This window comes from Antechinus flavipes, chromosome 2 (genome assembly GCF_016432865.1).
Source record: "Antechinus flavipes isolate AdamAnt ecotype Samford, QLD, Australia chromosome 2, AdamAnt_v2, whole genome shotgun sequence".
Classification (NCBI taxonomy): domain Eukaryota; kingdom Metazoa; phylum Chordata; class Mammalia; order Dasyuromorphia; family Dasyuridae; genus Antechinus; species Antechinus flavipes.
Genome location: NC_067399.1, coordinates 652,052,535 through 652,076,781, shown reverse-complemented (window position 1 = coordinate 652,076,781; position 24,247 = coordinate 652,052,535). Strand labels below are relative to the sequence as shown.

Below are 24,247 nucleotides of genomic sequence, written 5' to 3'. Positions count from 1 at the left end.
TTTCGGCTCAGCCTCTCCCCTTCCTGAATTTGTTCCAGCTTAGCAGATTGGCGTTTTTGTCAGAGCTTAGGCCGTTGAAATATTGCTGTGGCCTGACTACTTTGGGCGAGCTTTCAAGAAGTTTGTGACTCTCTAATTTGTGGCCCTGGAACCCAAACTCTGGATCCTGCGTGGAAGATGCTCTTCGTGATGACTCTTCTCTGTAGAGGTTGTTTACCCCCACCCAGAAGTCCTTCTGGGAACATTAGAATCCAGCTCTTGTTGGTTCTTGTCCTGTGAGATTCGGTTTTCTTTCTCTGGGGAACCAGGCTACCAAGGACGGGAACTTGATGCAAAGCCTGAATGGAGTGACGAAGGATATTTCAAGGGGTAGCCCCTTTCTGGCTGGCTCCCTTTGCCCCAGAGAGAGCCACCTTGATCTTGGCTCCTGACCATTTGCTACCATCCTGGTCATACCCCTGTTTTTCAGCTGCTGGCTTGTGGCAGGCACTCCCACCCCCGTGTTGTTTTGGGCTCTATCTCCTGCATCCAGCATCTCCCAAACTCTGTCCACCCACTTTACTTGTCGCCCAGTTGTCTGTGCTCAGTCCTTAAGGTGTTTACTTTGAGTGGATAAAATAGTAAGACCTGAGTTCAAATTCTACTCTGATACTTAATTGATGTGTGATCCAGACTTGATCACTTAACCCAAGGCTCAGTTTCTCCATCTGAAAGACAATACTTGTAGCTTCTTTCTCTGGGATATTATAAGAATTCACTGTGATAGCAAAAATGCTTTGTAACCATTAAAATAACATAAAGGTCAGTTATCGTCATCACCAAAATCATCATGGAAAAGTGGGGTAGTTTTCTTCTTCTGGCCGATACAGTCAGCAGGAGGGAAGAGCTAGCTCCAAATCATGCATCAACCAGCATTTATCAAGTGACTATTGATTGCCAGCCCCTGTGCTAGAATAAAATAAATTTGGCTTGAGTTGGAAAGCAAGCACAGATTCTGATGCGGCAGCCAGGAGGTACAGTACATAGAGAGCCGGATTTGGAAGAAGGAAGACCTGAGTTCAAATCCTTCCTGCCAAGCCACTTAACCTTTGTCTTCTACCATCTGTAATGATGGAAATGACACTGGCCATTTCCTCCCAAGGTTGTTGTGAAGATCAAATGAGACAAAATTTGTAAAGTGTTTTGCAAACCCTAAAGTGCTTTAGAAATGCTGGCTGGCATTACAACACAGTGTGTTTGCATCTCATTTTAATCTTGCAGTGTCAGAGACACTTTTCTTCAGTATCAGGTGAAAGTGCATCTAGCAGCTGGCACATCACATTTGTGTCAGATTAAGAAAAGATGAAAAGAATCTGTTCACTGTAATCAGATGCCCATGTGGTGTGTGTGTGTGTGTGTGTGTGTGTGTGTGTGTGTGTGTGAGAGAGAGAGAGAGAAGTAGAGACAGAGACAGAGATAGAGATAGAGACAGAGACAGACAGAGAGAGAGACAGAAAGAATCAGAAAGAGAGAAAGACTGAGAGAGAAAAAGAGACAGAGAGAAGGAGTAGGAGGAAGAGGGAGAGAGAGAGAGGGAAAAGGAGAAGGAGAAAGGGAGGGAGGGGGAGAGAAAGGGGGGAGGAGAGATAGAGAGTGAAAGCAAAGGAGAGGAAGAGAGGAGAAAGGAGAAGGTGAGTTTGAGAGAGAGAGAGAAAGAGAATGAAAGAAGAGAACAAGAGAGAGAAGGAGAAGATGGAGATACAGAGAGAAGGGGTAAGAAAGGGAGAAATAAGAAAGTGGGTGTAAGAGAGAGAAAGAGAATGAGAAAGGGAAGACAAGAGAGAAAGGAGAAGGAGAAAGGAGAGAAGAGAGAGATGAGGGAGAAATGAGAAAGTGAATGTGAGAAAGAGAAAGAATGAGAGAAGAAAGAGAACAAGAGAGAGGAGGAGGAAAAAGGAGAGGGAGACAGACAAAGAAAGAGAGGAGAGGAACAGATGAGATAGTGAATGTGAGAGAGAGACAATGAGAGAAAAAGTGAGAGGAGAGGAAGAGGAGAAGGAGGAGACACAGAAAGGGAGAGAAGAGAGGAGAAATGAGAAAGTGGGTGTAAGAGAAATGAGAGAGAAAGAGAATGAGAAAAGGGAGAAGAAGAGAGAAGGAGGAGAAAGGAGAGAGACATAGAGACACAGAGACACACACAGAGAGAGACAGAGACACAGAGAGAGACAGAGACAGAGAGAGACAGAGAGAGACAGGGAGATAGAGAAAGAAGGGGAGAAAGACAGAGTCAGTCCTGTCCTTGACAGGGTTCCTGCTGGCAGGCACTTCCTTAGGACCTGGCCCAGTTTGCTCTTTGGCACAGATCATCAGCATGGCTCAGCATTACATTTCTATTATAATCATCCAACACCTTCTAAAATGGGTTTCCCATGCTCTGCTTTACAGGAGGCAATATTCAGACTTGTTGCCACCAAATAAAAAGGGCCCCAGCTGAAATCTGCTGACTCCAGGGGAATCGGTTCAACCCTCTCTCACCATTGGAACCGAACCTTTTAGCTCAGCCCCACTGGGAGACAGGAGACTTGCCTTGGAGTGACGGGTCTCTCTCAGTGTGCTACGTGCTGTCTTCCTGGAACCACGTTGCTCATCCTCTGTCCTTCTAAATGCTTTTGTCTTCTCATCAAAAATCCTTCCTTCCATATTTTGGGTTGAAAATGGGGAGAAAATCTTTCCTTTGCTTCCTGGATGTCTGCATGTGGCAGCGGGAACCACTTGCAGATTCAGCAGCTTGTCTCATCTCGGATTCTTGATTCCCACCTAAGGACGGGTCTGGAGTTATTCAAAGTCAATACATTTCTGCGGACTAATTTTGGATTGTTTGTTTAAAGATGACCTTCTCATACATTCATGCCCTGCTCTGTGGGGGACAAGCAGTTCTCCCCTGATCTATTATATTCTATGTTCTTCCTAATTAAAACCTGACTTTCTTTCTCACAAAGACACATCCCTTGGCTCCCTCTCCAGTACTTGCCCCTGCTCTCATGTCTCTACCATAAAACCAGGATGCGATTCCCCTTTGCTTCCCCCACTGATGCTTTTAGATCTTCCTTCTTCCAACAAGCTTTTTCCTGGAGGTTCATACCGTCTGACCCGACCTCCTCATCCCCTCTCTGGCTACCTCTGGGTCCGTTTCCCTTCTTCCTCAGTACTTCGACCAGCCTCTGTCTCCCCCAATCTCTGTCGCCATCTTTGATGACTTCTTTGTTCATGGTGACGACCTTGGCTTTCCAGAGCATCAGCTGTCTCCAATGTCATGACCTCCTGTAGCCAACATGGTGGTGAACCTCTGCAGACTTATAGTTGGACAGTGCTAGAAGGAGCGTGTGGAGATCACAGAGAGGCAAATTTGGATCTCGTGTTGGGAAATTCTTCCCAACAGTTAAAGTGGAGCAGATGAACTCAGTTGCCCCTTGCTGGAGGGGAGGGAGGAATAACTGGGTAGATGGGGGGCTGGGGACAGTCGGTGTGGGAAACTCCAGACAAATCACAAGTTTTTGATGTGGAAGTTAGTTTTGCTGGACTTTTTTTTTACTCTTTGTGAGCGGGTAAGTGAGGTATGCAAAAGATTCCAATAGAAACTGATTTAACTAAAAAATAGATGAATACTATAGATCCAACACAATCTATAATGGGGATGAATCAAGATAATAGTGAGAATGAATCCCTTGCATAAAAATGAAAATAAACTTCACTTTTAAAAATTTAATCCAAAATATTTGGGGGAATGGACCAATATAGTCCAAGATGTTACTCTATTGTCATCAATTCCATAGAACATCTACCCAAAAGGACAGAGGATTTCACCCCCTTCAGATCATTTTCTACTGACTGGATACTAGTACTCTCCATGGCCACAGTCAGTCTCTTTGTGAGTGATCCACAAGGTATTTTCCCATACCAATATTCTTCATTGGGTACAATAGACTTACTATCAAATTCAGCAAACTTTGGTGAATATTATTATTCTTAGAATATTGTAGAATATTTGAATTTATTATAGAATGTTATAGCTGCTTATTCATCGTGTATAATAGATTTGGAATTTATTGATCTCATGGCCATGATTTGCTGATATTAATCACTTAATTCTGTGAGTCTCAGTTTCCCCTTCTTGAGATGAAGGATTTTAATTAGATGATTCCTGATGTTTCCTCTAGCACTAGCATTCTATGATTATATGTTGTAGGCACTAATGTTGAGTCACTCTTGATTTATGTGCTGTCACAGCAAATCACTTACTATGGAATTTAAAGCAATAGACTTTTGTTTGACTTTTCAAATTCCTAATATTTAGCTATAAAGTGCACACATATAATTGCCCATCCAAAGTAACATAAAATTATCATCCAGGAAATATATGATTAGACGAAGGAGTGGATTGAGTATATAGGGAGAGTGAGGGATAAGAAATGACTTGGCCATGGTACTCATGAAATGTTAGACAATCTCAAGAGGGCTTTTGGCACTTTGGGTAGAGCCTTTATAAAAGGCAGAGTGCTAGGTCTGGAGTCAGGAAGACCTGAGTTTTAAGTGCCCTCTGATACTTACCAATTGTGTAAACTCTTTGGACGTAGGTGGGGTTCATTCCCTGTACCTGTATCCCACAGCTCAGTACCTGACCCACAGCATGTATTTCCCAACTACTATTGAGATCCTTTTCCTGAACCACATTGCCACCCTAAAGAAGCTTTTAGAGGTGATGAAGGAGACACATATTTTGCCATGACTAATAGAGCCGCTCTTTTTTTAAAGACCTTTCAAATTATCTAACAGATTCTGGAGTTCTGAATATTTTTATTTTGTCTTATTGATATTTTTGATTTCTGCATGAAAATCACCATTTAAAAACATTACTTAAAGAGTCTATGATTTTATTGATAGGAAATACTGAGTATCCCACAACGGAAGGATTAACTTATGGCTGGAACTGAAGGGAAAGAAGGAAAAAAAGGTTATGCAAAGACTTGATTGGTGACTGCTTCTCCCAGACCACCATTTTAGAAAAAGTCCTGGCCATGTTTCCACTTGCATAACCTTTTTTTTTTTAATAGTTTTTTGCATGGGCAATTTTTTAACACTGACCCTTGTAAAAGTTGATTTTGTTAAGCTATTCTATATGACCAATCATTAAATTTAGAATTTTCTAGAACTTAATGAATTTTCCCATCTGATTCTCTTGATTTTCTATTTGACCGTATTCGACCCAATTCTGTTTTTTGTTCTGTTTGTTTCAGCTTTTCCCCTCCTTCCCTCGACCCCTCCCCTCGATGGCAGGTAGTCATACCTGTTAAATATGTTAAAGTATATGTTAAATACAACATATCTATACCTATTTATACAGTTGTCTTTGCATAACCTTTTTTTCCTTCTTTCCCTTCAGTTCCAGCCATAAGTTAATCCTTCCATTGTGGGATACTCAGTATTTCCTATCAATAAAATCATAGACTCTTTAAGTAATGTTTTTAAATGGTGATGTTCATGCAGAAATCAAAAATATCAATAAGACAAAATAAAAATATTCAGAACTCCAGAATCTGTTAGATAATTTGAAAGGTCTTTAAAAAAAAGAGTGGCTCTATTAGACATGGCAAAATATGTGTCTCCTTCATCACCTCTAAGTCTTATCCTCGGATTCTAGATCACAAACAAGGCAATATCCATCATAGGAAGTATTCCACAGTCACAAAGTTAGAATTGAATATCAGTCAGGGGTGATGCTCCATCAAAATAATAACCCTGCATACGAGCTGGTAGTTTTTAAAAATAGAACTCTATCAGCTAGTTTGTCCTTTGCCCCTTCAGAACAGCCAGAAATAAAGAGGAGAAATTTGTTTCTGCAAATCCTAAAAACAGAATTGGGTCGAATACGGTCAAATAGAAAATCAAGAGAATCAGATGGGAAAATTCTTTACGTTCCAGAAAATTCTAAATTTAATGATTGGTCATGTAGAATAGCTTAACAAAATCAAAATTATCAAGCAGACGTAGTGGGTGTAATATTGAAGGAAGAAAATCTCATCCATATTACCTGTTTCTAGGCAAAAAAAATTAAGATAGAAAACATCTCTCTGCTGTGTTCATGAGACAAATTTTAAGAGTTGCTAAAATTAGCATACTCCTATTTCAGATAATATTCTTGCACAAATAGCAGGCAATATCAAATACCCAAGGACTCTCTCTGCCTGAGTCACATTTTGCCACTGATAATGTTTCTGGTAAATGATGTATATCATCAATGAATCAATCAATTAATCAATCAAATATTTATTAAGCACCTACTGTGTTCTAGGCACAGGGCTAAATACATATGAGGCCTTCTGTTATGCTGAAGCATCTCTTTAAAGAATATTAGGTGGGGGGGCCACCTTGTAAATCAGACCATCTTATAATTAGGACTTTTTGGTAGTCAGTGACAAAACCTTCTTGAATGTGATTTGAGATAGAATCATGAGATAGCAAATTTTGCTTCCTCGTAAATAATATTTTAATGAGATTCTGGTTATTGAGAACTGTGTTTTCGGAAAGCTGATCTCAGATGGAGGCATTAAACAGGAAGATAGATATTCACTTAATATGTTTGTCATTGGCTTGGAAAGAACCCTATGTAAAAGCCAAACAAATGAGGAATCCCCTTCATCTCCCCCTCTCGGTTTTGCATCCCTCCACCACGCTAACCTCCCTTTCCCATTGGGGAGGTCCTTCCAGAGCCTCTGTTTTGAGACCCAGGTTGGTTATCCCTCAATCCCCTTTCAAATCTCCCTTGGACTCTTTGAGTTCAACACCACACCCCAACATGAATTTTTTCCAGAAGTGAGATTACGAGTTGTGCTAGAGCCAGCTTGAACTGGCTAGAAAGAGCCAATTGTTAAATTTCCAGTATGATGCTTTACACCTTTGAAATCCGGAAACACCATACATCAAGGCTTGGTTTATTTATTTGGTTTTTGTTGCTTGTTTAGACATAAGAAAGCAATGGAGAAATTGTTAATAATACAAGTTAAACTTAAATGATTTATACTTCCAGAGCTGGTTGTTAAAGATTTGCCAGAGGGGCAGATAAGATGGTGCAGTGGATGGAGCACCAACCCTGAAATCAGAAGCTCCAGAGTTCAAATCCAGTCTCAGACACTTAACACTTCCTGGCTGTGTGACCCTGGGCAAATCATTTAATCCTAATCCCCTCAGGGGAAAAAAATTACCAGAACACTTCTATTACATCTCCTTTTTTCTTTCCTTATTAGAATGTGAGCTCCTGGTAGGCTCTCTCTGTCTCTGTCTCTGTCTCTCTCTCTCCCTCTCTCCCTCCCTTTCTCCCCCCCTCCTCTCTCCTCTCTCTCTCTCTCTCTCTCTCTCTCTCTCTCTCTCTCTCTCTCTCTCTCTCTCTTTCTGTCTCTCTCTCTCCCTCCCCCTTCTCTTCCTTTCTCTCTTCTTCTTCTTCTTCTTCTTCTTCTTCTCTCTCTCTCTCTCTCTCTCAATTGTATTCCCAGCATTTAACATATTATGTGGGACTTAGTAAGAAGTTAATATGTGCTTTTTGTCTTATTGGCTTTCCATGTGATGGAGAAGTTCTTTAAATATTCCATTCCCAGGTAATATAAAGCACTGACTGCAAATGTACAAAATGATTAGTCTAATTAGCCACGCTCCATCACCTACAGTTCTGAAAGATATTTCGGAGTTCTGTCCAAAGCAAATGCTTGTTAAATATTTGCTTATTGGTTGTTATTGGCTAATTAAGGGTCAATTATCTGGACAATCACAGCTCTACAGTGCTAAAAGTTTTTATATTCTACTTTGTCTATCTTCAGATCTATCTAGCCATCTTTGTATCTGCCAATCCATGTTTTTATACCTATTGTCTATCTGTGTATCTATCTACCCATCTATCCATCCTTCCATCTATAGACCTATCCATCTGCCTGCCTTATCGATCCGTCCCATAACTCCCCACTAGAGTAAGCTCTTTGAAGACAATAGCTACATCTCATTTCTCCCTGCAGTTCACTAAGGTTTAGCGTGGTCTAGGGCACATGGCAAGTGCCTAAGGAATATTTGTAGGATTGAATTGGATAACTGGAAAATGCTTTTTCTGCATTGTCATCATCATATTGTGACATATACACATAGCTAAGAATAAAGAGACAAAGCCTTCCTAAAAACAGGAATCTCAAGGTGGGGAACAGCTAAAAGATGACTGATCTCCATGCTTCGATGGGAGATATTTTTTAAAAATCTCTTCCTGGGGGCAGCTGGGTGGTGCAGTGGATAGAGCACCAGCCCTGAAGTCAGGAGGACCTGAGTTCAAATCTGACCGCAGACACTTAACCCTTCCTAGCTGTGCGACCCTGAGCAAGTCACTTAATCCCAATTGCCTCAACAAAAAAAAAAAAAAAAGAAAGAAAATCTCTTCTTGGGCTTGCCTTTGATTCATTCACTCAATAAGTATTAAGTGCCTACTATATTCCAGGCATTGTGCTAAATGGCGGAAAGGCATGACTGCATCCCAGAGCCCTAAGAATGTAGACAGAAGAACCAGTAATGACTTAGATTGATCTCCATCTTCCCAGGATCTCTCAGATATGATATTTTCCTAATTTTCCTTATTGGCAATTACCTATATGGGAAATGGCAAGAGTATAACTTTTCCCTTGCAACATGAGACTCCAGAAGGGCTTTTCTTGCTGAACTTTACCCTTTTGACATAAGATATAAGACTGGTAGCAACCAGCATGAACCAGAAGAACCTGTGGAACCTGTCCGAGGGAGGCTGCTGGGAGTGTCCATGACCGATATTTTTTTCTGCATGGCTCTTCCTGTCATTCCATACAAGATTTTTGAGTGTTTGTGTGAAGCAAGAAACCATCCTTTTAATTTAGCATCTGCTTAGGAAAGCTTGTGCTAAATAAAGAACATTATCTTCTTGGTATTTTTAAAAGGGTCATTTATACTTGTGGAGCTGGGTGGTGATGATCCTTACACTTTGCCCTTGATTAATTCACAAATGAAATGAAAATGTATGGAAATGCTGGCAATTCTTTTTTAAAAGTAAAATGTCCTTCATAGTCAGGCAAGGGCTCTTGCTAATAGTAGAACAGAGGAACAGGCGAATCCAAGAGATCCAGGCTTTGATCATCCAGTGCTGGAAACAGAACTGGATTCGGAGGCAGCCAAACTGGCTTCGGGACCTCGCTCTGATGCTCCGAAGCCGTCTGTGGGCGTCTCTGGTCTTAGGCTACCGGCTGCATCATAGGGATGGCAATCCTCCCACCTCCCACCTCCCAGAACCAGTGTGAGAAAAGTGGCTTGAAAACCTGAAAGTCCTACATAAGAGTGAGTCGTGCTCGACCTCACTGAGCACCTACTTTGTGCTTGGGGTTGATGGGTATAAGACATATTTTCTAGAGCTTATGGTATAGTCAAGGAGATAACCTGTGCCCTAGCTTCAAAATGCTTGGGAATATGCCTCTGAGGGACAGCTGTGGGACTAACAGGTCTGGGGATTGGCAAGGTAGGAAGGGCCAAAAAATGTCATGGTATCCATGCTTTCCTCTTCTCAGATTGCCTGGTGATCACAGATCTTTCACCCATCGTTACATAGATTAGGAAACAGAGCCACAGAAATTGATTGCCTATGATTTGCCTAAAATCATGTGGGTAGAAAACATCAGAGGGGGGGATTCCACCTGGTCCCTTGGCTCCAGAGGCAACTGATTTTTCCACTGTACCAGGTTGCTTTTTTTGTTGTTGTTGTTGGTGTTGGGATAGGAACACAGCTTATATCTCATCAGTATTAAGGGAATGGAAATGTGTGTGTGTGTGTGTGTGTGTGTGTGTGTGTGTGTGTGTGTGAAAGAGAGAGAGAGAGAGAGAGAGAGAGAGAGAGAGAGAGAGAGAGAGAGAGGAAGAGAGAGAGTGAGAAAGACATACATGTTAGCTACTCTCCTCTACCTGCTTCCTTATTTTCACAGAAGCACTTTATTATTTGTTAAATTAATTATTTTTAGCGCTCCATTCTCCCACTGGGATTGCCCCAATGTGACTGACTGGTCAAGCCTTGATGTGCACAATGCTTAATCTGTTTTATGTTTTTACCTGAGCTTGTCATCAATTGTTCTAGGGCTGGAAGCTCTGGAAGAGTGAAAGAAGAGAAAGAATGTAAGAGACAGAGACAGAGATAGAGAGAGTCACACACAAAGAGACAGACAGAGATAGAGAGAGAGAGAAAGACAGAGAAAGAGCGAGAGTGAGAGAGAGAGAGACAGAGAGAGAAGTAAAAGAAGCAGTAGGAAGAGGAGGAGGAAGAGAGAAAGGACAGAAAGGAGAGGAGGAGAAAGGAAGAAAGGAATTAATGAAGAAAGAAAGGAAAGAAGAAAAGGAAGGAAGGAAAGAAAAGAGAAAGAAGGGGAGGGGGAAGGTGAGCGCTAGGAGGAAGACGAGAGGGAGGGAGGAAAGGAGGGAAAGAAAGAAAGAGAAGGAAGGAAGAAAGAAAGGAAAAAGGAAGGAAGCAAGGAAGGAAAGAAAGAAGGAAACTTGAGATGAGGGGAAGGAACTACTATTATATAAATGAAGGCATTCATTTTTTTTTTTATGGTGCTGACCATTTATTCTCCAATCTAATTGTTCTTTTTAGTCTTCCTTGTGGATTGTCAGCTTAACCTAAATGACTTCAAAACCAAAAGACAGCTATAGCTTATATAGTGACCAGACTTTTTTTTGTTTTTTTTGGCTGAAGCAATTGGGGTTAAGTGACTTGCCCGGGGTCACACAGCTAGGAAATGTTAAGTGTCTGAGACCAGATTTGAACTTAGGTCCTCCTGACTTCAGCATTGGTGCTCTACCCACTGTGCCACCTATCTGCCCTTAGTGACCAGACTTTACAATGCACAAAGTTGCCCCCGTGGTTCATGCAGATGAGCCAGCGTAGCAGAGAAAACCCATGTGGCATAATTGCAATCCCACTATCAGGCATTTCCATTTTGTCTTCTGCTTGACCAGCTGTGTTCCAAGTCTTGGCTCTTTCTTGGTCCCATAGCAAATTCCTGAAGAAATACCTTGAATATAATCAAAAGTAATTCGAAATTGTATTGATTTTTTTGAAGTAGCAGCCTTCTGAGTAACATTCTCTCTAACATACTATTAAATGTTTCCAGGTAAAAATGCTTCTCATTCAAATACATAGAAATGAAAAATTCCTGTCCATTCACTTATAAGCTTTATGGTATGTTTTACTTTTACCTTTAATGAGAAAGGATAAAATAATGGCACTGGAGAACAAAAAATAACACAAACCACACATATCAGCTTCTGTGGTCTTCTCAACGTCTCCCAGGTTCCCTTATCTGCGAAGCGAAGATGATCTCCAGAGTCTATTTTGGCTCCAATATGATCATAGACCTAGCATTAGAATGACCTCAGAGTCCATGAAGTAGTTTTTCTAGAGATCAGGAAACTGAGGTCTGTATAGACCAAAAAACTTGCCTAAGGCCACAGAAACAAATGTGAAAGACAGACTTTGATTCGAGGATTCTGTTTCCCCATCTCACGCTCCATGCAGTACAGGACCTGCTTTCAAATCCAGTTTTAATTCTTTACCCATTATTATAAATGGGAACAAAATGAAAATGTTCAGCTCTTCCATATGGAAAAGTTGGGATAACTTTTCATGACCCATGTTGAAACAGAGTAAGTATTCATCTAAAATCACATTTCTGTCTTTTTTTTCCTCCTCTCTCTCTGTCTTTTTCTGTCTCTGTCTCTGTCTCTGTCTCTCTCTCTCTCTCTCTCTCTCTGTCTCTGTCTCTGTCTCTCTGTCTCTCTCTGTCTCTGTCTCTCTCTCTCTCTCTTTCTCTGTATCTCTCTTTCTCTCTCTCTCTCTGTCTCTTACATTCTTTCTCTTCTTTCACTCTTCCAGGGCTTCCAACCCTAGAACAATTGATGACAAGCTCAGGTAAAAACATAAAACAGATTAAGCATTGTGCACATCAAGGCTTGACCAGTCAGTCACATTGGGGCAATCCCAGTGGGAGAATGGAGCGCTAAAAATAATTAATTTAATAAATAATAAAGTGCTTGTGTGAAAATAAAGAAACAGGTAGAGGGGAGTCACTGACATGTATTAAGAGATTAGCGGGTGAAAGAATGTGACAAAGAGGAGAAAGAGAAAAAGGATTTCTCCCTGAGCACTTGAAAGCTAGGTAACAGATAAGAGGGCCTTTTTGAAGAGGAGAGGGCTGGCCCTCCAAGAAGAAAGCAGATGCTGTTGAACCAAGGAACAATGATAGAATGTGAGCTGCTCAAGACATTTTCGTCTTTGTATCTCCTATGCTTAAGCATACAGTAGGTGTTTAATAGGTGTTTGCCATCAGGTAAGAGAATCTCTAGTAAGGAGAACTGGTAGAGATTGGTGACTTCTGACTGAGAGGCCCCGAGGAAGCTCTTTTTGGAGCTGATAAGAGTAATAGAACGGTAAAAGCTTACTATTTTCCCAAGCACATGATCAGGACCAGAGAGAGGATCTCAAAAGACTTGTCAGACTGGACAGCGGTAAACATGGACATCAATACTATGACAAGAAGGAATTGCTTGGAGCAGAAAACTTATGATGCGTACAGGGGGATGCTTTTTTTAATACTGACACTGACAGGAGCCAAGGGCTCTAGAAGGGAAAGGCAGTTTGGGGAGTGAGCAGCTACTTAGGAAGATGTCCTAAGACAGAATTGGCCAGGGAGGGAGTGTACCCAGCAAGATCTGGCAAGACTTTTCCAACCCTCTTAATTTTAGTGTCTTCTCACTCTTAATTATTTCCCATTTATCCTACATATAGTTAATTTATAGATATCTATTTGATGCAAGTTCCTTAAGGGCAAGGACTCTTTTTCCTTTTTTTAATATTCCTAGCACTGAGCACATTGCCTGGCACATGGTAGGTGTTTAATAAATGTTTATTAAGTGATTGGTAAGACGGATCGCCAGAAATAGAAACAAGTAATTTTCCATTAACTGGAGAATAGCTAAATAAATTATGATCTGTTAATGTAATGAAATAGTAGTGTTCCTGAAGAAATAAAGAGAATTAAGAGAAGTATGGCAAATGTAGACAAATACAGTAAAAAAGGAAGAAGCAAGACAATAACACAGACATACTGACTACAACGATGTCAATAGAAACTACAAAAAAGTGAAACTAGATGCTGCAAAGCTATAATGACCCTGCTTATTCCCAAAATGCCCCCATTATTCCCCTTTTTCCTCTCAAAGGTAGAGAAACAAGGGTGTGAACCATTTCATATGACAGATACTGGGCTGAAGTATTGATTAGTTTTGCTGAAAAGCTTCCCCCCAACTATTTTTTATTCATTATTATAAGGGATGGTTTAGGGAGAGATATATTTGGAAATGAAGGTGATATAAAAACCAAAGATGTCAGTAAAAAAAAAATTAATGGATTTGCTTGGAATCTTGCAGATCTAATTAAAAGGGATTTAAATGGGAAAAGGAATAAGAGAGGGAAAAAACTGCCGGCTGCATATCCTCCAAACCAGATAACAGGGAAAGGAGCTAAAATGTAGAAAGAATAGTCTGGAGAACTATTCATCCAGACATTTAGAGCAGAATCTGAGAAAGGAGCTAACAATAAAACTCATGGCCTAAGACATCGAGGTATAAATAGGTTGCAGGAAAGAATAAACTAGAGTTTGTAACAGAAGGATCCAAATTTAACCTCCTAGGTATCACTGAGATTTGTAAGATAAGACCTAGAACTGGAAAATTGGAATGATTTACCTACTCCACTATAACAAAATGGAGGAGATGCTATGGCAGAGTAGTATAGATACATAAAAACATATAAGAAAAAAGATACACAAATGTGCAAGAAGCCAGGAATCAAGTAGAAAGGCACAATAAAGAGCATTTGAATGAAAAGTATCAGAAGACCAAGTAGCTTGGAGGATATGTATAAAGAACAAAAGGAACCCTGTTATCAGCACATCTGCACGTATTATAGTCAGCTTGATCCAAAGAGGAGCTAGCCTGAGCTGACACAATTGAAAGACAACCAAAATGATGTTTTGTTGTTGGGTTTTGTGGGGGTTTTTAAAAGCCATATTGAAGAAAAGAGGATCAAAGAAGGGATGGACCATTGCTCAAGGTGAATGGAGTGCTCATAACAAAAAATACAAAGGAGGTTTCCCCTTGAAAACCAAAATAAGTCCAAAGCAAAAGAGCACTTAGCTACTCTTGATGAGTGACTGGCTCTATGAACTATAGATAGCCTGGAGACCTGGAATAATTGGTGAACACTTATGGGATCATCAAAATCTTGGACAATAGGAGAGGGACTATGTGACTGCAGGACAAATGTATTTTCAAGGAAAGGAAGACAATGTGTTGTCTTTTTCTATGTTTTCATCCTTATTAACATCTGAAACTACTGATTGCCCCCTTTAGTAGTTTCCCTCTCTTCTTGGGTCTTCCTCTTACTTGCTACCTACTAAATGGACTCTTTGCCCAGATCGTCATGGCGTCCTCTCCCCAAGGTTCTGCCCTGAGTTTTCTTCTTTACATGCTCTCAGGTGATCTCATCAACTTTTGGGGATATCCTGACCTCTATGCAGATGACTCCTAAACCGACTCTCCAAGTCTACCATCTTTCCTGAACTCCCATCCTCTATTAAAATGACCACCTGGACATCTTCAACAGGACATCCTGTGGGCACATGATTTAATCTGCCCAGAACAGAGCTCCTCATCTTTCCTCTCTACTTTCCCTTGCCTCTATCAACAGAGTCTGCCGTGCTTCTAGTCATGTGGCTGCTCACCTTTGGCGTCATCTTTGTCTCCTTATTCTCCTTCACTATCCGATCAGCTGCCACATCTTGGAGTTTCTGCCTCCATAACAGCTCCCACAGAAGATCCATCCTCTTCATTCAAACCCCCCACCCTCATTCTAGTCCTGGTCATCTCTTGCTTGAACTATTGTGAGTCTCCCAAATATTCTCCCTTCTCCAATCCATCCCCCATGATTTTCCTAAAGCACAGGTCCATGTCATTCCCCTGTTCTATAAATTCCACTGGTTCCTTAAGAGCAAGACTCAAATACAAATTCTTCTGGCAGCCCAAGTCCTCAGAATCTGGCTCCAGCTTACCTTTCCAACCTCATTAGCTACTCACTCCTTTCCTCACCATCCTGGTGCAGGCTCCCATTACCTTTTAAATGTATTGATATTTTCCTTCTCTTCCCTCTGCTTACTTTTCCATTGAAATCACTGATTGTTAAAGTAAGTGTATGCCGACTCCATTTAGAGAATCTTATTGGGTCCTCAAAGAATTTTTCCAGCTCCTCACTTTTTGCAACAGATTTTGGTACACGAGCAGCAATTATCTCCATGGTAATCTGTCTTCAAGTGCTTATCATGAACACAACAGAATGAGAGAGCCACGTGGCCCGTGTAATTATGTTTCTTATTGCCTTTAAACACATGAGAAAACCTATTCATTCAATAAGTATTTATTATTCCAAACAGTTAGGGGCATAGTAGTGGACCACACACTGAACCTGGAGTCAGGAAGACTGAGTTCCCCTCCTGCCTTAGGCATTTATTAACTGTGTAATTTTGGGCAAGTCATTTAATCTTTTTCATCCTCAATTTCTTACTCTCTAGAGTGGGAATATACTTATAAGATGATAGTGAAGAATAAATGAGATAAAATCTGTAAAGCAATTTGCAGAGTATGTCAACTGCCATTATCATCATCATCATGGTCATCATCATCATCATTTTGGAGTAAGGTCTTTTTGCCTGGGACCCAAAGCTAAAGTTAATTGCATAGAGTAAAAAATTAAGCTATCTAAACACACGACCATAATGGTTCTTTTATTAAACAAATCTTGAACATCAATAAATTAGATATAACAGCCCATCCAGATAAATTTTGAACATCAGTAAATCAATATCTAACTTAATTAACAGCCCATTCAGGTAAACATGGGGCAGTTCACTGAGATTGTGGGCTAGAAAGGACATGTGACTTCAGATTGATGGAGAAATGGGGGAAAGAGGAGAGCTAAGTTCAAGGAGACTGGGTTATGGAGAAAGCTGGTGCCCCATCTCTCTATTCCCAGCACTTGTCCCCGCCTCAGACACAGGGAATGGACTTCTATAATCTCCTTGGTTAAAATGCCATCTTGCGTCACAGAGTTTCCTGGCTCTTGTGTATTCTGTTGTCTAATCTAAATTATATATTAACTTTCCCAATTGCCTTTGAAAAATGTTTGTTTGCTCTTCAGGCATATTTTTGTGGAATACGTCTCTGGTTGGAAAGATGCTAAGATGGTCAAGAGTAAGCCAGCTTTTATCCTTCTAATCTTGGATGGGCCTGTTTCTCTCAGAGGACAAGGTAAAAAGTGGGTTTTATTCTGCACCTCACAAAAAGAATGTCATACTGACATACTGCAAGGATCTGATGTATAGTGGATAGAAATCATTTAGGCCCAATTACTGTCTCATAGATAAGGAGATTGAAGGAGTAGAACTCAATCCTGGGCCTCCTCTTACTCCTCACAAAGATGCAAAAAAAAAAAAAAAAAGTAGTTTCCCTCAGAGAATGGGCTGATCTTAGATCATATCTATCTAAATCAGGAGTTTTCGAACATTTTTTATCAATGAGCTCCTTTACGATCTTAAAAATTATTAAGAACTCCCTCCAAAGTTTTTGTTTAAGTGGAATATATATGGACTTATATTAGAAATTAAAACATCTTAGTATTGAACTATGGAACTATATGAAAACAGTTTTGAACTCATGGATTCCTTGAAATGATCAGGGACGCTCAGGCATCCACAGACCATACTTTTTATTTATTTTTTATTCAATGATATTTTATTTTTTTCAATCACATATAAAAATAGCTTTCAACATTTTTTGTAAGATTTTGAGTTCCAAAGTTTCTTCTCTCCTTCCCTTCCTCACTCTCCCCCTCCCCAAGACAGCAAGCAATCTGATATAGATTTTACATGTACAATCATTTTGAATATATTTCTATATTAGTCATGCCATGAAAGAAAAATCAAAAGGGAAAACCCATGAGAAGAAGCAAACAAATAAAAAAGATGAAAACAGTAGGCTTCGATCTCGATAGTTCTCTCTTTAGATGTAGATGGTATTTTCCATCCAAGTCTACTGGAATTGTCTTAGATTAATATATTGCTGAGAAGAGCTAAGTCTCTCATAGTTGATCATCACATAAATAACATTCCATTACATTCATATACCATAACTTATTCATTCTTTCCCCAACTGATGGGCATCCTTGTTTTAGTGGTTCTATCATTTTTCTTACATTCATCTACTCTTTCCCCTCACATGGCTACTACCCCAGCTAAGCCTCTTTTCCTTCTTCCTGCATCATTGGACTAGCTCCCCATCTCTGCCCACAGTGTCCCTCCCTTCCAATGAGTCCTGCACACTCCTGCTAAATTCACCTTCCTAAAATACAAATCTGATCTCCATCTCTCCCTTGCCTAAGAAACAAACCCCAGGGGCTCCCATTTGCCTCTAGGTTTACATGCAGATTCTAATTTGAAGTCCTTCAGCACCTGGTTCTAGCCAGTCTGTTCAGGCTTATGACAGACACATCGCTCTCTGTCATGCACTCCATGCTCCAGCCAAACTGGTCCGTATACTCTCCCCAGAGCACGGTGTCTCATGTGTCATTGCTGCTTCTTTGTCCCCTCTCATTGGATAGCACACCCTCATCATCTCCCTCTGATAACCCCTAGCTTTCTTTAAAGATCAGCTCAAGTGCCCTCTCCTCAGGGAAGCCACTCATTCGAAACCCTACCCCAACTGCTGCTATCTGCATCTGGGAAATAATTTTTTCTAGATTTCACATTGAATTTTCTGTATAAGTATTGCCATTGTTACCATCCACCCTCCCCTCTCAATAAAACATCTTTTTGAAGGCAAGGATCTTTCCCTTTTTGTCATCTTGTCTTTATATGCCCAATCCCTAGAGCATAACTGGCACATAGTAGGTACTCAATAAATGACTGTTTAATTGAATTAAATAGTAAACATTCCCACAGCACTTTCAAGTTGTAAAGCTCTCCATGGTAATTTTTGATCCCCAGAACAATCCTGTGGGATAAGCACTGTGGATAGTGCCTGGCACATAGTAGGTGCTTAATAAATGTTTATTGATTGATAAGATTTCTCTCATTTTACAGATAATGAATGGAATCCTACTATGGAACTAATTCTGGAAGGGATTTCAAAGCGAATCTAGTCCCTGTCCCTTCATTTTTAGAGGAAGAGCTAAAGTTCAGGGATCAAGTGATTTTGCACCCGGGGAGCAAATAGCAAAGCGAGAATCTGAACCAACGTTCCTCTCGGCATCAGGTCCAGCCCTCTTGTCCCATTTGCTCATGCGTGTGGATAATTAACTATCCAACCTCACAAAATGTCCCCAAAGTCTCGGTGCCAACTCTTCCCTCAGCACCAGCATCCATAATTTAGAAAGCTTTAAGAGCTTAAAAAGGCACCCAAACTTTTGGGACGGCCTGTGTTATAGTGAGCTGGCCCTTTGGGGATTTGATCTGTATGACCTGATGGAAATAATACTGCTACCCCGGCTGGAACAACAGTTAGCTTTTACAAAAGAAATACTTAATGGGAAAATGTAGCGACTACAGAGACACAGCACACGCCGTCCCTCCCCCCACATGCACCCCAACTCCAAGCAAGAGGGCCTGGGTTCTAGGGGCTCGCCCTTCCTCGGTTTTTAAAAAAGCTAAGGCGGGCCAGGCAGAGCTCCTGACTTTAGGGCCAGTGCTCTCTCCTAGGCTCGAATTTCAAAGTCTCTCCTCTCCTGTCCCCTAAGTCGCTTGAGACCGTGGAGCGGCGGGCGGCCAAAGTCCCTCTCTTGTTTGCAGAAACGAGCGGGGACAGAGTGTAGCCATTGTGTGTGGTGTGGGCTCCGGGCCTTGGACCTCTGGAGATCCCCGGGCTTGCCGTCTCCCTGGCCCGGAGGCTCGGTCACCACCGGGGAGCAGATGCCGGCTCGGCTCAGGTCTCCGGGAAGCTGGAGCCCCAGAGCATTTATTAAGCCCTTGTTGTGTGTCCACCGGGAATGTTGTGTGTCTCCCTCTGCCCGCCCTCCCCCTCCCCGCGCTGTGCCCGACCACCACCTGAGGCGGCCCTCAGCGGTCACAAGATGCAAGCCACGGCTGCCAGGGCACTTCATAAACCCTGCCTGACTGTTGGGAAGGCCTGGATTCAAATCCTGCCTCAAACCTGCACTGGCTGTGTGACTCTGGCCAAGTCCCCGCTCCAGCCTGCAGTTTCCACACCTGTAAAGTTTAATGGCTTCAAAGATACCTTTCAGCTCCAAGTTTGTGGATTCCCACGTGATCCTATAAATCAATGTTTTGTTCCCCACCCCCACCCCCATTTTTTTTTTCTTCTGTTAGACCAACCATCTCTTAATGAATCACCTTCTTCATTTTGGGGCCAGATCTGACATTTGTGTAATTTTCTGCCTTTTTTTTTTTTTTAAGGACCTGTGGAAATGAGCAGCATCCGGCACAGTCTCCCGAATTTCTCTCCACCCCCACCCCGCGGCAGGACCCCCCCTCCCCGCCGGAGATTCCCCGAAATGCCAGGTCCCTCTGGCGGGGTCACAGCCGCGATCGCGCAAACGCTGCCGGGCAGCTGGGGGAGTCCCCCCGGGCCAGCACACGTCCTTTCCCGAAGGTGACTCTGGGTGCTTTGGCAATACTGAGCACGTGGACAGAAATGGGGGCGTTTCCTCCCGGCCCGTGGCCGACCTCTGTGCAGACCTCCACCTTCGGCTTCCCTGCCTCGCCCACACTGAACCCTGCCGTCATGAGAGTCGGCTCTTTGACATCAGTTACAAAATGCTAATCCCGGCGGCCCCAGTCCCCAGTCTGTGGCGATCTCGGAAGCCCTGCCTTCCGGAGCCGGGCTCCTCCGTGCCCCAGGTAAGCTGCTTCTGCTGAAACCTTCCCGGCTCGGCGGCGATCTGCTCCTGGGAAGGGAGTTCTTTTCAGAGCTGGGGCAGCTGCCGGTGTGGGACAGGAAGCCCGCCTTTGGGTGGAGACCTGGGAGAGCCACCTGTGTCAGGACCGGAGCTGCTGGCTCAGTTTCTTACTTAAGCCCTAGCAAGGAACACAAAGACGGGACCCCCCTTACTAAGTAGAATTTGACCGTTAATGTTCCTAATGTAAGTACAGACCATCATCTCAAAAGTGCTTTTCAGGGCCTCGGTTTGTGTGTAAGGTGCTCTTGGCTGGGCTTTCTCCTTAGGGACCTTGCTTTGCTAGGTACCAGAAAAGTTTGAATAGAAAGCATGTTTGTGGGTTGGTGAATGTACCCTACTGCCTGCCGTAGCTTTTTTGTTTTTTCATACTTTCTGGTTGTAATCATCAGACCTGAGTCTTAAGTGGACTGTGAAAACAAGTTTACTTTGCAGTAAAGTAGAAGAGTTAAGAAATGTTTTCCAAACGAAAAGTGGACCGTTCTATCAGAAGGCAGAAAGTAAAATTAAATTGTCCATAAGAAAGCAAGGAGCCGCTAAACTCCTTGGTTTTAGCAGTGAAAGCAAATTGTTGGTATAATTCCATATGTTTTTGCTATTAGATAAGAGTGCTAAATATTTTCTGGATTTGCTTCAAAGAGGAATTCTCAATGCTTTTAGAGGGACAGTTTTGCCTTTTGTTTCCCTAACAGGATGAACTGTATTGCTTAGTATTTAATATATACTATTCAATCCATCTAATTATTTATAACTTTATGGATACAGATGGGCTACTTATTTGCATGAATTAGCTTTTAAGGAATGGTTTTTAATGCATTATCCATCTTATCACCCCAGAGAAGGAAGGTGTTGAAATTTAAACACTTTTTCAGGTGCTGTTTTTCAACCCAAATCTTCTGACCAGGAATGAGACTACTTTCAAAAAAAGATGCCAACAGGTAATTTCTTGTAAGTTTATATCATTTAAAAATCAAATGTGTAAAACGTCTCTGCGTGCATTTGCTGTATTTATAAAACTAAAAACATTTTCTTGAAATGAAAATCCACATTAAGGTGAAGTTAGTTGGAATAGCTGGAGTGTTTAAGATTTACAAAATTATCCTAGGTATAAATAGGAATATCTGAGATTTAGGTATTTTATTGGGTTTACTTATGAAAGCAACTTCGAGTTTATTCTGTCTCTGGCTAATGAAATTAGAATAAAAATAGATTCAGAGATAGCGATTCAGGTTAGATCGGTTTTCTTTGTTAGGAAAATATTCAATGTTCAGACATGTCTGGTTGTGATCTGGGGGAAAAAAGACCGCAGCTTTTGCCTGAGAAGTTTTATATAGCTATGCTCCACCCTCACTGAAACACTTACAGGACTTGGCTTCTACGATTCAAAATGAATGTTCCATCTACTCAGCAATTTTTCAGTTACCTATTTGGATTGTTAAAAACATTCCATTAAGAATTTGTTTAAGAGTTGCTCATTTAGCTTTTCCTCTCCTCACTTTAAATTTTTTAGTAACTTTGACCAGGCAACATATACATTGTTTGTGGAATTGCTGAATTGACTTGTATTTTCTCCTTATATTTTACCACTTTACATTCATAATCTAATGAACCAGATCCTCCTTAGGGCACAAACCTAGGATTTTCTTGTATTCAGCTTTTAATTTAGTCTTCCACCGGAGATCATCCACTTTTCAAAACTTGGAAGGTTTTTCCATGAATAATAATTATAAACCAGTCAAGTCATCAATAAGTATTTATGAAGTGCTGTTATGTGCTGGATGCTGGGTTAGGCTAGGTTAGATACAAACCTCAAAAAGAAACAGACCTTACCCACAAAGAGCTTGTGTCCTCCCAGGAGAGACAATAGATAGACAATGACTACAAAATAAACTCAGAGTAGTGAAAAGCTGGAGATCGGGACAAGTCTCTTGTGGGAAGGAGAAAGTATGGTTTGAATTGAGGGTTGAACGAAGCTACAGATTCTTAAGAGGCAGAGCTGTGCATTTTGTGCATGGGCCTAAGGACAGGAAGTGTGGAGTATTGGATTGGAGAGGGCAAAACATCCAGGATATTCCCAAAGTTTTAGTATAGTTTTGTTATTAGAGTTTAAAGCTGCACTAAGACTTTGGGACACCCAGTAGAGTAAGCCTGCAAAAGCAACTGTTGGATCCAGGAGAATGACAGGAGATTTGGTATGTTATGTGACTGGGATTTACTGAGCAGGGAAGTCACATGGTCAAAAACGTACTTTAGGATATGACTTTGGTATTCGTATGAACCATGATTGAGGAGGGAGAGACGTACGATAGGAAGGATGATTAAGAGATAGGCTCTTGAAATAAGAAGTGATGAGGGACTAAATTGGGATAGTGGTCCTATGAGTGAAGAGAAGGGAATGAATGGGAGATATATTGTTGATGGAAATCTGGCAGGGTTTGGCAACAGATTGGATCTATGTGGTGAGGGAAATGTCGATTTCCAAGACTGCAAACCTGGAAAACTTAAAAAGATTACGGTCCCTGGAAGAAGAGGGAAATTCAGAGCAGGGGTTGGTTTGTGGGGGGTTAGGGAGAGTTAATGAATTCTGTTTCCTGTTTCAGTCATGTTGAGTTTGAGATGCCTACGGGACATCCAATTCAAAATGTCCAATAGGCAATTGATGATGTGGGACTGAAGCTCCAGGGAGAAAATAATGCTGGATGTGTAGATCTGGGAGTCATCTGTGTAGAGGTAATTGACCCTGGGGAGCCGATGAGGTCACTAAGACAGAATGTAGAGAGAGAAGGGGGCCAACAACAGAACCCACAGTTGAGGTAGGGGGCAGTATGGATAATAAGTTAGGAGGTAAGAGGAAAAACGAGGGAGAAATGCCATAAAATTCTAGAGAGAAGAGGATGTCCAGAAAGAGGGGGGGAGTTAACAGGAACAAATACTGTACAGAAGTCGAGAAATGTAGGAAAGAGAAAAGGCCATCGGATTTGGCAACTGAGGGATCATTAGAAACTCTGGAGAGAAAAGTCTCATGCTGAGACCAGAAGTCAGATTGAACAGAGTGGGGAGATGAGTGAGAAGGGAGGAAGAGAAGCAAGCTTTAGTCCAATGTCCCTCCTCCCCTTCCTAGCCAACTCCTAGAAGAAGCCATGTACAGAGTGTCTGCCCTCCGGCTCCTCTCACTCACTCCTCAGTTTGGCTTCCCATCACTGATCCACTGGAGCAGAAGTTGCCACAGATTCCTTAATCGCCAGATCCTGTGGCCTTTTCTCAGTCCTCATCCTCCTTGCCTGTACTGCCGATGATACTAAACTTCTGGACACTCCCTCCTGTCTTGGTTTCCAGGACACTACTCTCTCTTGGCTTCCTGATCTCTGCTCTCAGTCTCGGTGTCCCCTAAGGATCTGTCTTGGACTTTCTCTTTTTTTATTATAGCTTTTTTATTTATAAGTTATATGCACGGGTAATTTTACAGCACTCACAATTGCCAAACCTTTTGTTCCAATTTTTCCCCTCCTTCCCCCGCCCCTTCCCCCAGGTGGCAGGTTGACAGTACATGTTAAATATGTTAAAATATAAATTAAATACAAAATAAGTATACATTGGACCTTCTCTTTAAGGCTTTTTCTTAGTCAGCTTATCAACTTCCATAGATTCCATAATTATCTTTATGCAGATAACTCTGATCCATCTAGCCCTAGTCACTCTTCTGGGCCACAGGCCTACATCACCTGCATCCTACTGAGCCTCTCCAACTGGATGTCCGGTGGACATCTCAAATATGACACATTCAAACACAGCTCATTATCTTTCTCCATAAACTGTTCCCTCTTTCTTATTCTCTCAAGATTACCACAACCCTGGTCTTACCCACAACTTCTTACTCTTCTTCACTATAGAAATTTGATTGGTTGTCAGTGCCCACAATATAGCTCACACCTGTCCCTTTCTCTCAGTTCACTCTTTCTCCTGATAGAATGTAAACTCCTTGAAGGCAAGAACTGGTTCCTTTTTTTTTCCTCTTGGTATATCCCAATGTCTACCACAATGCTTGGCACATAGTAGGTGCTTAATAAATGTTTATTGATAGATTAAATGCTTTTTCCAATTGTGTTAAGAAAAAATAAATTCTCTCTCTATATATCCAAAATATATTAATTG

The 24,247-nt window shown here is 41.5% G+C and overlaps 1 protein-coding gene across 3 annotated transcripts in view; it reads left to right on the top strand.

Moving 5' to 3' along the window:
* Positions 1-24,247, top strand: part of NRG4 (neuregulin 4) — a 98,943-nt gene that overhangs the window by 31,863 nt on the left and 42,833 nt on the right. Inside the window, exons 2-4 of one of the 3 annotated variants that reach the window (XR_007951231.1) lie at positions 19,596-20,039; positions 20,968-21,033; positions 22,696-22,825. Coding sequence is in view for 2 of the 3 variants with exons in the window: in XM_051982435.1 (XP_051838395.1) it covers positions 21,024-21,033 (10 nt within the window). In the remaining variant the exon portion in view is untranslated. Of the gene's footprint in view, positions 1-19,595; positions 20,040-20,082; positions 20,282-20,967; positions 21,034-22,695; positions 22,826-24,247 lie in introns of those variants that run through there. The other 2 variants (XM_051982435.1, XM_051982436.1) reach the window with 2 other exon arrangements.